The sequence below is a fragment of the Psammomys obesus genome, unplaced genomic scaffold, assembly GCF_907164565.1.
Source record: "Psammomys obesus unplaced genomic scaffold, mPsaObe1.curated_primary_1811, whole genome shotgun sequence".
NCBI lineage: Eukaryota > Metazoa > Chordata > Mammalia > Rodentia > Muridae > Psammomys > Psammomys obesus.
This window is the reverse complement of record NW_026596143.1, coordinates 13,534,289-13,545,457: the sequence shown is the minus strand read 5'-3', so window position 1 is coordinate 13,545,457 and position 11,169 is coordinate 13,534,289. Positions and strand designations below refer to the sequence as shown.

Sequence of the window (11,169 nt, the reverse complement as noted above, 5' to 3'; positions counted from 1 at the left end):
TCTTCTTCTTCTTCTTCTTCTTCTTCTTCTTCTTCTTCTTCTTCTTCCTCCTCCTCCTCCTCCTCCTCCTCCTCCTCCTCTTCTTCTTCTTTTTCTTCTTCTTCTAACTTTTATTATGTGCTTAGTATTCAAATCTGAGGATCCAAAGATCAATTATTGAGAGCCTTGCTCACTCAGGCCTCACCATCTACATGAAAAAACAAGTAGCCAACTGGAGGAGAGTTTTCTAAGTGAGTTTTGAGGAACAGAAATTGGAACCATGAAGCTAGGCTGGTGACCAAATTGGGACTGCCTAACCCTGAAGTCCACATTCCTTCAGGTGTAGGTGTGTGTGTGTGTGTGTGTGTGTGTGTGTGTGTGTTCAGAGACAGGCAGACAGACAGATATACACACAGAAAGATACAGACTGAAGTAAAAGAGATACTTTTCTTCCCAGTGTTGGTCCAGCACTGCGTCCACTCTGTCCCAGAAAATGCAGTGCTATTCAGGGAGAGACTGTGGTTAATCTCACACCTTGATTGATACACACACCAACTCCCAGCCCCCACCCTTGGTGGCTATTTGGAGAGCTTTCCTCAAAGCGGATTCTTATCCGGCCTCTCCTAATCCCCTTCCAGCCTGGAAGGTTCATCTCTAGAATCAGAAACCCAGCACCTCCATGTGCCTTTTTGTTTTGTTTTGTTTTTGTTTTTGTTTTTTTGAGGCATGGTCTCTCTGTGTAGCCCTAGTTGTCCTGGAATTCACTCTGTAGACCAGGCTGGCCTCGAACTCACAGAGCTCTGCCTCCCTGGTGCTGGGAGTCAAGGAGTGTGCTGCTACCATCACCCTGTTGCCACGTGCCTCTTGACCTACATCCCACAAAAATCAGCTCAAATGTTGGTTGTCCGGGGACAACCTCTTTCTCTAGAATGTCTGCATCGTGTCCTCTCAGCAGTACGCCTGCGTTTAGACTTTTCAGTGCTTGTCATCATAAGAGAACAGCAACCCAGCCTCCTCCTTTGGGCTTCAGATCCTCAATTTTACAGTTTATTTCCAACAGTCAGTGGCAAGAACTTGATGGTCCATGTCACAGGATCTCCTCTGTAGCCATCTTCCTACCCTAAAGCTTTTGGTTCCCTGATATCCTCTGCAGTTTAGGTAGGAACAAGAAGCAGAACCATCACGCAGGAGGCAGCTGGGTTCTTCCATGGGTCGTAGTTTTCTACCTTCAGAATGGATTCTGTAATTCCCCTACACCCCATGCTTGTTCAGTTACCTTAGGGCGCTGATGTTAGCAATGCAAATGATGCTGGGATGAAATAGGAAGGAGGACATCCCACAGCCCAGGAGTGTCACTACCAGGAAGGGAGCTGTTCAGAAAGCCCCCTGCCCTGGCCGAGCTTGAGAAGGAGCCCTGAAACCTTACCTGTAACTCCACCTCTGGGGGCTCTGACACCATCTTCTGGCCTCCTCAGGCACTACACTCACATGAGCAAAACCACACACACTTGCACACACACACATTGGTGGGTGCATAATTAAAAATTAAATGTTAAAAAGTGGTTATTTTTTTTTTGGCACAGGCTATTTTTTTGGCACATAGCCAAGGCTGATCTTGATCTCCTGATCCTTTGTCCTTACTTCCCAAGGGCTGGAACTATAGGTGTCAATTAATGCTTTTATGTATCAGTTTAAAAAAATAATTAAAACGTTTGAAAACAAAACCATCTGTTTATACACTCCATTATTTTTCTAATCACATAACTCTGACTCCAGACAGTTTAATTTTCATTGTAAGGAGACTGATTTCCCAAATGACATTTATAGGTGATATCAGTTCACAGTTCAGAAGCCATCAGGATTTTTGAGTCCAGACTAAAGAGAAGGAACCCTTCTCCACTTTAAACTCAGTGTAGATTCAGTGATTCATTATCAGGTTTTAAACATCTACAGCATATTGACTAATATGACTCATTCTTTCTTTGAGTACAACTAGCTGTGAAAACACATCTTTGTCTGCCCCTCCTCCCAAAGGACTGAGGGTCGGAAATGCAGGTGATTATCAGAGCTGCCTTTGATACCAACATCCTTCTCTCCTGGGAGCCCTTTGAACTGACTTTGATATGCAATAATTAAGAGGGATTCCTGCCTGGAGGAGCAGCCACTGTGGCCCTGCCTCTGGTCTCCTTTCACTGAGTTCCTGTTTTGAACTATTGATCAAAGATTTGCAGGGATCTGTTGTAGCCTGTGTGGGGCAGAGAGGAAGGAAGCAAGCGGGTTGGAAGGGAGAAGGGCCACATCTGGCTATATATAGTTTCAGAAAAGCATGCTGGTCAGACCTGGCCTGTCTCATTTTACCCATCTTCCTTGGGCAGATTCTCTTCCAGAAAAGGCCACTGCAGGGGACCTGAAGCTTGTACCGAGGACCAGGAGGTTGAAGCATTCCAGCCTGGGAAGACTCGAGGGGTACCGGGGACTCTCAAGAGACCAGAGTGACTGAAGGATGGTGCTGGTGGCCTTGCTTGGACTCAGCTGGTTCTGTTCACCCTTGGGAGCGCTGGTTCTGGATTTCAACAACATCAAGAGCTCCATGGATGTGCAAGGCGCTGGGAAGGTAAGTGCGGCTAGGGCGAAGCAACACTGAGACCAAGTGCAAAGACAGCATCCTATCAGGCAGGACACCCTCCCCTCTAAGTGAATTTATGTAGGACTGTGCCTTGCACTGAAATCCAGTTCTTTTCTCATTCACTATTAAGAGAACACATACCTGTAATCCCAAAGCTCAGGAGACAGAGAATGCAGAATAAGTAGCGGACAGTGAGTCAGAGGCCAACCTGGACTGCATATGAAACCACGAGGAAATGATTTTTCTAGTCAGGGCTCTAAATTTATCCACAAATCAGTGCACAATGAAAGCAGTACCATGTGCTGGGCCTTTATGCTAACCTGTGTTTCTTACAACCTGAGATGGGCATAAGCTTTCCATTTAGCAATGAAGAAGACAGGAATCTGGGCACAGACTACACAGCAGGCATACAGAAGTTAGGACTTAAACACATCTGCATCTGCATCACAGAATTGTTTTAGGGCTAATTAGCACTATGTATACTATATACATCACACTATATTCTATGTAGTGAGTACACTGCATACGTAAAGGACAGTTGGGGAGGAGTGGATGTAGTGACAATGGGACATATAATTGTCATCTGTAAGACATACAGGAAAAACTCTGATTTTTCATAGAGCCAAGGAGCATTAAATTCTGAGTTTTGAAGTAATATGGGTGGGGGTATGGTTCATAACAGATTAAAGGCAAACTTTCAAGCACAAGCTCCGTAGCATCCCTGGGTCTTCCCAGAGGGGAAAAACCAAGCAATTATGCTGAAAAATTAGGATGGCGCCCAAAGCTTGCCACAACATCCCAGCTAGCATAGTGTGGCCCCAACCCACGCCTTGGAGAAGGGCCTCCAGGTCTCACTGGATCTCCCAGCCTGTGACAGGTTTCCCTCCACAGGGCTCACAGTGTGTATCAGACAAGGACTGCAACGTAGGAAGATTCTGCTTCGCGCTGCATGAGGAAAAGTCATTCTGTGCCACGTGCCGCAGAATTCGCAGGAGGTGCCAGAGGAGCGCCATGTGCTGCCCGGGAACCATTTGTGTGAATGGTGAGCTATCAAGGCATGGGAGCTACAATCTGAAGGCACCACTGAACTCACATAGACAGTCCATGGGAGGCAGGCTCTAGGGTGTACTTGGAACCGGAGGAAGTAAATCTGTGCAGCTGTCTTTTCGATGAAACAAAATAATTTATTACCAGTGACATGGATAGAATGATTTTAAAGGACATAATCAAGGCAGACTGGTTTGGATCTTTCCACTTTCGTTTAGAGTTTATTAATCAATTACTTTCTTTGCTATATGTGCGTGTATAAATCCTCAATGTTATGTTTCGGAAATATAAACTATTATAAAGCGAAGGCAGAAGTGCTACCAAATTCTTTAGCACGACAACAGTAACTACCCCCGTACTTGTCCCTCAAGTTAGCAACACTAACTAAAGCTGGCTGTCCCTCAGATGTTTGCACTGCAGTGGGAGACACAAGGCCAGCAATGGGCGGAAACACTGATGGTCAAGATGGCGCCTCTGCAGAAGAAACCGCTAAATGGCCAGCGGAAGAAAACAGACCCCAGGGGAAGCCCACTGCTAAGAAATCACAAAGCAACAATGGTAAGAACGTCAATCTGAGCATATTTTATTTTAAAAACAGTTTTCTCCCCCCTAGCCCAAACTAACTTCCTCCTCCACCCTGTGTCTTGGAGCAACTCAAAGAGACACCACCGGCCAGGACAGGGAAGACCTTAGTAATGACTTACGGAGAAAACCTTTCAACGCACGGCTTTCACTATGGGCTGGGGTTTAAGAAGCACCACTTTCCCTTTCTATAGCCCCAGTATACAAAGTGGACAAAGGTAGATGTGTTCACTCCAGCCTTGTAAAAAATACAAAATGGATTTTTGTTATTGTTCAAGACAGGATCTATGTATCTCTGGCTGTCCTAGAACTCACTATGTAGACCAGGGTGGCCTGGAACTCAGAGATCTGACAGCCTCTGCTGGGATTAAAGATGTTTGCCATCACACCTGGCCTTTTCAATTTTTTAAATTACAGTCTTTGAATAAAATAATATTTGAAAACGAAGAGGTAAAATAACCATTCTTGCTCCTGTCCCTGGATTAGCTGGTCCATTTATAAGTAATGGAGTCTATGCTTACTAAAATTTACATTAGCAAAACAGGACTGGACATTCCTTCTTTTCTTGATGTCTTGACTTTAATCAGGCATCAATTAACTCTGTTAAGTAGGGGCAGACTCTCCCTCATTGTGTGAGACGTATGGGTCCTGTTGGCGTTGCTGTTTTTAGGTGGTAGCCTTCATTCCTAGATCCCCAGTCTCAGCCATTAGCATAACCCACCCCACCCCTTAACCCGTGAGCTGTTAGGAGCAATGCTGCCACTAGTGCCTAACTTGTTGCAGGACAGGAGGGAGAAAGCTGTCTTAGAACTTCCGACTGCGGCCCTGGACTTTGCTGCGCTCGCCATTTTTGGACAAAAATTTGCAAGCCGGTTCTACAAGAAGGACAAGTTTGCTCCAGGAGAGGACATAAAGACACTGCCCAAGCCCCAGAAATCTTCCAGCGCTGTGACTGTGGTCCTGGACTAGTGTGTCAAAGCCAGGTGACTGGGAACCGACAACACACAAGGCTAAGAGTATGCCAAAGAATATGAGTTGTAAAAATAGAATCCCAGACACTATTTAATTTTATTATTATTATTATTATTATTTGTATTTTGTTTTTTTGAGACAGGATCTCACTGTGCAACCCTGGCTGGGACGGAACTTGCCGTCAACCCGGCTGGCCTTGAACTTACAGAGATCTGCCTGCCTCTACCCTCCTGGGTGCTTTTTTTTGGGAGGGGGAGGGGTTCTGAGACAGGGTCTCAATGTATGTAGCCCAGGCTAGCCTCAAACTCATGATCCTCTTACCCCAAGCAAGTCTTGGGATTACAGGAGAATACTACACTAGCATACAAATAAAGCCAGATCTTCCAGCACCTGAAATACCCAGCTGAGTACTGTGAGATGCTGAACTGCGACCAATTACTTTTGGCTTTGTGTCTACTGTCTAGAATACTGACAAGATTCTACAAGAAAGCAACCCTGATACAGTGCTCAATCTGCTCAAATAAATCTTTTTAAACACTGAACTTGTATGCTAATGTACAACACGATCTTTTGATAGACAGTGAACTTCCTACCAGCCAAACCGATGCATGTGCCCAGCCCCAGGCGCCTGTGAGTCACTTCAGGGGAAGGGCTGCAGCCTGAGGTAAAGCGCACAGCTGTTCCTCAGAACACACTGCAAATGGAAAAGGCCAAATAAAAAGTTACAGCTGTGAAGGCACCTTGTTTTCCTCTTCCTTCCTTCTCCCCCCCCATCTCTTGGGCAGGGCCTCACTATGTAGCACTGGCATCTTACAATTCGGTGTGGAGACCAGGCTGGCCTTGAACTCACAGGGATCTGCCTGTCTCTGCCTCCCACATGCTGGGATTAAGGGTGTGCACCATCATGGCTGGCAGCCTCTAGTTTCTAGAGAATAGCGAACCAACTCCAGAGGCGGCTTGTGGGAAAGCCAGCTGACTTGTAAAGAATAAATCAGGGACAAGGAGAAAAGAATGTAGAAGCAAGATGAGGCAGAAATAAGACTCCCATTAAACACTTTCATCATCTCAGCTCTTGCTTTTCTCTACTAAACCCATGGTAAACTGTGATCATAAACATAATATAAACTTAAACAATCTGCTAATAAAATAATCATTCAATAATAGCTCAAGAGGTTTATTGCCTATAGTGTATGGTAAGCATGGAGAAGAAGCAATCACTTAGAAACACCAAAACCCTTACATAGCAAAGGTTAAGAAATAAATTAGGACTCCTAGTGGGATATGCCCGGGGGCGAGGGCGGCCATCACTCGCTTCTATCCTTGGGTTCCCGGTAGCTCCACTGGATGTAATCAAAAATGTCCTGCTCGCTGTCCACAGGAAGAGGCTCCCCAGCAACTCCTTCAAGGAGAGAGAAAAAGAAAGTATTTTTACAATGAGTTTGGGAACCTGATATCGCAGCCTGAGAGCTAACCTGGCCCTAGAGCCTCCATCAGTGGTGACTCAGCAGGAACGAGGCCCAGGTTCATTTCCAGCACAGAGAGAAAGAGTAGGAACCTGCCTGCCTCCGCTTTCTGACACGAGTGTGCATGCATCTTTCGTTATGCGTTACCATGTTGCAAACAGAGCCTGGGTATCCCAACTGTGACCAGAAAGTCACCGTAGTTTATGATTTTCTTTTTTGTTAGATGTCTATTGTACCATCAACTCATATGTGGTTCCTGAGCTAGCAGAAATGGCGTTACTTATAAGCTTACCACAGTTTTGGACTTCTGAGCCAGGCGTGCTGGTACACGACTAGGCCAGCCTGGGCTTTAGAGTGATGCCCTGTCTCCAAACTTAAATTAATGAAAGGAAATACAGATGCTTGAGTGTCCATGGAATTAGAACCCACGTGTTTAATAAGGACCCAAGTGAACTGTCTGAATGTCACAATTTGAAAAGCAATGCTCCAATCTACATGAGATAAAAGTCCTGTTTTATGTAACTTTTAGGACAAAATGACAAAACTTCATTCTCCCAGTAGACACTACAGAGTAGACTGTGAAATGTTAAGATTTTTAAATCCTGATTTTAAAATATTTTCATTTATTAATTTTGTGTGGTGTAAATGTATATATGTATACATGTGGGCATGTGGGTGACACGGTAGTACATGCGGAAGACAGAGAATTGCAGGAACCAGTTCTCCTGACCTGCAGAGCCACCTCACCTTATGCTTTAATCTTAGAATAATTACCCAGAAATTGTTTTGTGATTTGTTTGTTTTATTCTCCCCTGTGAGTGGTGGTGGCGAGGATGGCACGTAGGGCTTATTACAGGCTAAGAACACGCTCCATTACAGCCTCAGTCATCAGTTCTGAGGGATACTTAGAGAAGTGACACCCAAAGTTCTTCACAAATCTCAGAGACGCATTGAAACAAAACCCTTTAGATCAGTAAGATTTTTAATTGAGCACCATAAGGAGGCAGGAAGGACTTAATCCCACCTACCTCTACGTTGCTGGGGCCCAAAGCCATTAAGAACATAGGATGATACAATTAACTGGCAGGGCCACTGAAAGCTTCTGAGAATTTGTTATCTTAAAATACCTACTTTTTGAGACAGGGCTCATGTAACCTAGGCTGCCCTCAAACTTGCTGAGTAGCCATGGCTAATCCTACCTCCAGACCTCCCAAGTGCTAAGATTACAGGCATGATGGCACATGCTTACAACCCCAGCTAAAACATCTTTGGAAACAACCTTTTCTCCAGATGAAAGAACGATCAATAAGGCCATTACAGATACTCACCAGTGACCCCTAGGGGGCGGATGGTGTATTCATTGATTGTGAAGCCCTTTTCCAGGGCATGAGCTCTCATATTCTTATTAAAGATGTCACTCCCAGTGAAGTAGAGCACACCACAGTAATACTGATCTTTGGGGATCAACCTTAGGGAAAATAGTCATATATATATATATATATATATATATTATAACACATTTCAAAATTTGCAAATATAGGTTTCCTAAAATCAGTAAAAACAAAATGCCTGAAGTAAGTCTACATGCTCTAACACCTACAGAAAGCAGACCTTAGGGTGACTGTTTGATGACCATCCTATCACCTTGGCTTGAAACTGGGGACCGCAGCTTCTAGAAGTTGCTTTTCTAAACACACTGCCTACTAGTCTGGACCCAGAAGGTAATACTCGTGTGTCCTGTTATGCTTTCTGCGTTACTTTCACCACGGTCCCTGTCCCCAGCTTTCCCTTAACCTCTTGAGTCACCCAGGGTTCCAGAATGGGGAGACCTCAAGCAGTGCAGGTCATCCTTGGGATGGAGGCCATCACTGGTGAGCTAAGGCTGCACTCTGGAGCAGAAACAATCATCACCCAGAGCCACCTGGCCAGTGTGCAGGACCAGGGCAGAGGCAGTGATGGACCTAGGGCCACACCTTGCCAGAATTGCTTAACTGTGCATACCTCACCCCTTCAGTCCCTGATTCTTCCCCAATTTAGACCTAAGCTCAGGCTGGTGCCCAGACAATGGGTCCTGTATGTCAGAAGCTATGTCTGTTCTTCCCAGCGTGGACACACAGAGCCCGTGTCTGAGTAGCTCACCATTACTTGACTTTATCTCATGTATCAGGATGAGCAAGGCTGATGGGGCTGCCAGAACCTGGGATTTTACCTCCAAACTCCAGCTACACCCAGGAAGCTTTGCTAGAGCTGTGAGTTAAGTGAAAAGCAGCACCTATTTATTACAACACAGGAAGCCACATCAGCTGGTGTTCTGGTGAGGGACAGACCTTGAGAGACTGATTGTCTATGGGCATTCACCATTCTGTACACAATTCAGCCTAACGTTGTATTTCATAGAAATTTATCATCCCTTTAAAAAAAGGTGGCCCTGAATACGCATGTCACCTTAAATAGAGGGCTTGCAACAAACAACTGGAACCATACCTGATATCAATTCTTCTGTGTGGATATTCCTGTTCATCATTTTTACTGGGAAGCTGGCAAACACCCTATGTAGACATTTTAAAGAATGTTTAGATAGTTTAAACTTAATGCTTATTTTTCACCAAATGTTAAAGGTGAAGCTGTTTTTAGCTGGGTCTAGCAGTCCTGAAACTTGGAGCCCTTTTGGCATGGAAGCATCTGTGAGCTCTGGGGAGAGGAGACTGCATCCTGTGCAGTCACTGCGAGGCCGTGTGAAACTGTGGTTTTCAGACTGCCTTGCCCTGGGTGAGTTTTTTACGAAGCACTTGGCGCCACTGAACTACAGATGCAGAGGCAGCACAACTGTCCTCCTTGATGCTCTAAGAGACCACCCACCCATCCAGCACCACCCACGAGATAGAGACTAATAAGTTATTCCTACGGGTGAAACAGTGTCACCTGTAACCCTGCTAATGAAGAGTGGGAACAGGTGGGCACATGGATTGTTAAAACTACGCCAGAAAACCAGGCCTAGGACTCGACTCGATACCCTCAACCTGAATGCCCCATTTTTACAAGGTCACGGACACTGTAACGTCCAGGGTCCCACTGACTTGATGCACCTGGGCAAGTGTCAAAGGGTGAAGAGGCAGGGCACTCCCAATGTCACTGCTTGTGACATACTTGGACTGTCCTCATGTGTTCCCCAGGCCAACCCTCAGATCTGATCCTGGACCTTGCCGCAAGCATCTTGGTGCTTCTGTAGCTCAGCCTGACCACACGACTACTCAGTCTTATATGTTCCAGCAACTCTCCAGCCAGCGTTGTTAGCATTTTATCTAACCAGCTGAGGAAGTGAGACTGCTCAGTCAAATGCAGCCTTGAGAAGTCTCTATGTTTGCAAGCATCCTTATTCAGTGAATTCTGACACTGGAGAGACGTGGTTCTGACACAACGTGCCCACAACAGGATTTACGACCTCTACCATCTCAACCGTAATCATAACTAAAGAGCCATGTGAAGGGCGAACAAAGATTCTGCTTCTAGGATTTGGCCTTTGCAGGTTCTAAAGTAGAGATTAGTCAAGGAAAGCACCAAACATGAAAGATAGAACAACAACAAAACAGGAAAAAGCAAACTGAATAAAGTAATGATTATGTGCAAAGCAAACAAACTGAGAAAGTTGCCAGTAATATTCACAGATAACACAAGATGATCTGGTTCATGAAGCAGGCAGAATATTATAGACAAGAATATTCAAGAAAGGTTTAAATATGGCATCAAAGAAGAGTTTGAAGAAATTTTAGAAATAGACAAAACAAAGAAAATAAAAATTAAAAGACAAGGAGATTAGATCATCTTTTCTGTGCTTCAGTTTTCATTATACTTCTAGTTTTTAAAGATTTATTTTTAATTATGTATGTGTGGGAAACACCTCAGGTTGGCAATTACTGACAGGTAATGCAGAGGCAGGAGGACAGAACAGAACCCAGTAAAATGCAGCCTTATATGATTAAAAGCTGTCTCATTGTATCAAGTAAAGAGTGAAGCAGCTCTGCTCTTACCATCCCTGTAAATGTGCGTTCGGTTTATAATTGAGTGCAGGTGTCCACAGAGGCCAGCAGCACTAGCCAACCCAGCCCTCAGTGTTACAGGCGGCTGTGAGGGTGCTGGGACCCACCATGGTCCTCTGCACTCTCAAGCACTGACCTCTCTCCAGCCACTACTTCTTCAGTTTTCTGAGCTCAGTTTTATCAGCTTTCCTTTTTCCAAAAGATGGGAAATTTCTGGACTGGACAATAACTCATCATAAACATGTAAAAGAGCTACAAAGTTTACCAGATTACATTAAAATCTTAAAAATGTGTGCATGTGTACATGGACACGGGAGGACATGCCCAAAGAAGCCAGAGGTGGTGTTGGAGCCCCCTGGAGCTGGAGTTATGGGTGAGCGGTGAGCCACCTGATGCGGGTGGTAGGAAATGAGGTCAGGTCCTCTGAAGAGCCGTGCATGCTCTTAAGAGCCGAGCCATCTTG

The 11,169-nt window shown here is 45.0% G+C and overlaps 2 protein-coding genes across 2 annotated transcripts in view; one reads left to right on the top strand and one right to left on the bottom strand.

Moving 5' to 3' along the window:
• Positions 1-2,482: 2,482 nt before the first annotated feature.
• Positions 2,483-5,446, top strand: Dkk4 (dickkopf WNT signaling pathway inhibitor 4). The gene is made up of 4 exons (XM_055593420.1): positions 2,483-2,593; positions 3,497-3,647; positions 4,058-4,210; positions 5,018-5,446. Exons 1-4 carry the CDS (start codon positions 2,483-2,485, stop codon positions 5,266-5,268), a joined length of 666 nt encoding a protein of 221 aa, XP_055449395.1. The 3' UTR covers positions 5,269-5,446.
• A 920-nt stretch (positions 5,447-6,366) lies between these two features.
• Positions 6,367-11,169, bottom strand: part of Polb (DNA polymerase beta) — a 28,351-nt gene continuing 23,548 nt past the window's right edge. Inside the window, exons 12-14 of the mRNA XM_055593419.1 lie at positions 9,154-9,218; positions 7,998-8,137; positions 6,367-6,605 (exon numbers count right to left, since the gene is read on the bottom strand). Coding sequence (XP_055449394.1) covers positions 6,511-6,605; positions 7,998-8,137; positions 9,154-9,218 — 300 coding nt within the window. The 3' untranslated portion in view covers positions 6,367-6,510. The remainder of the gene's footprint in view (positions 6,606-7,997; positions 8,138-9,153; positions 9,219-11,169) is intronic.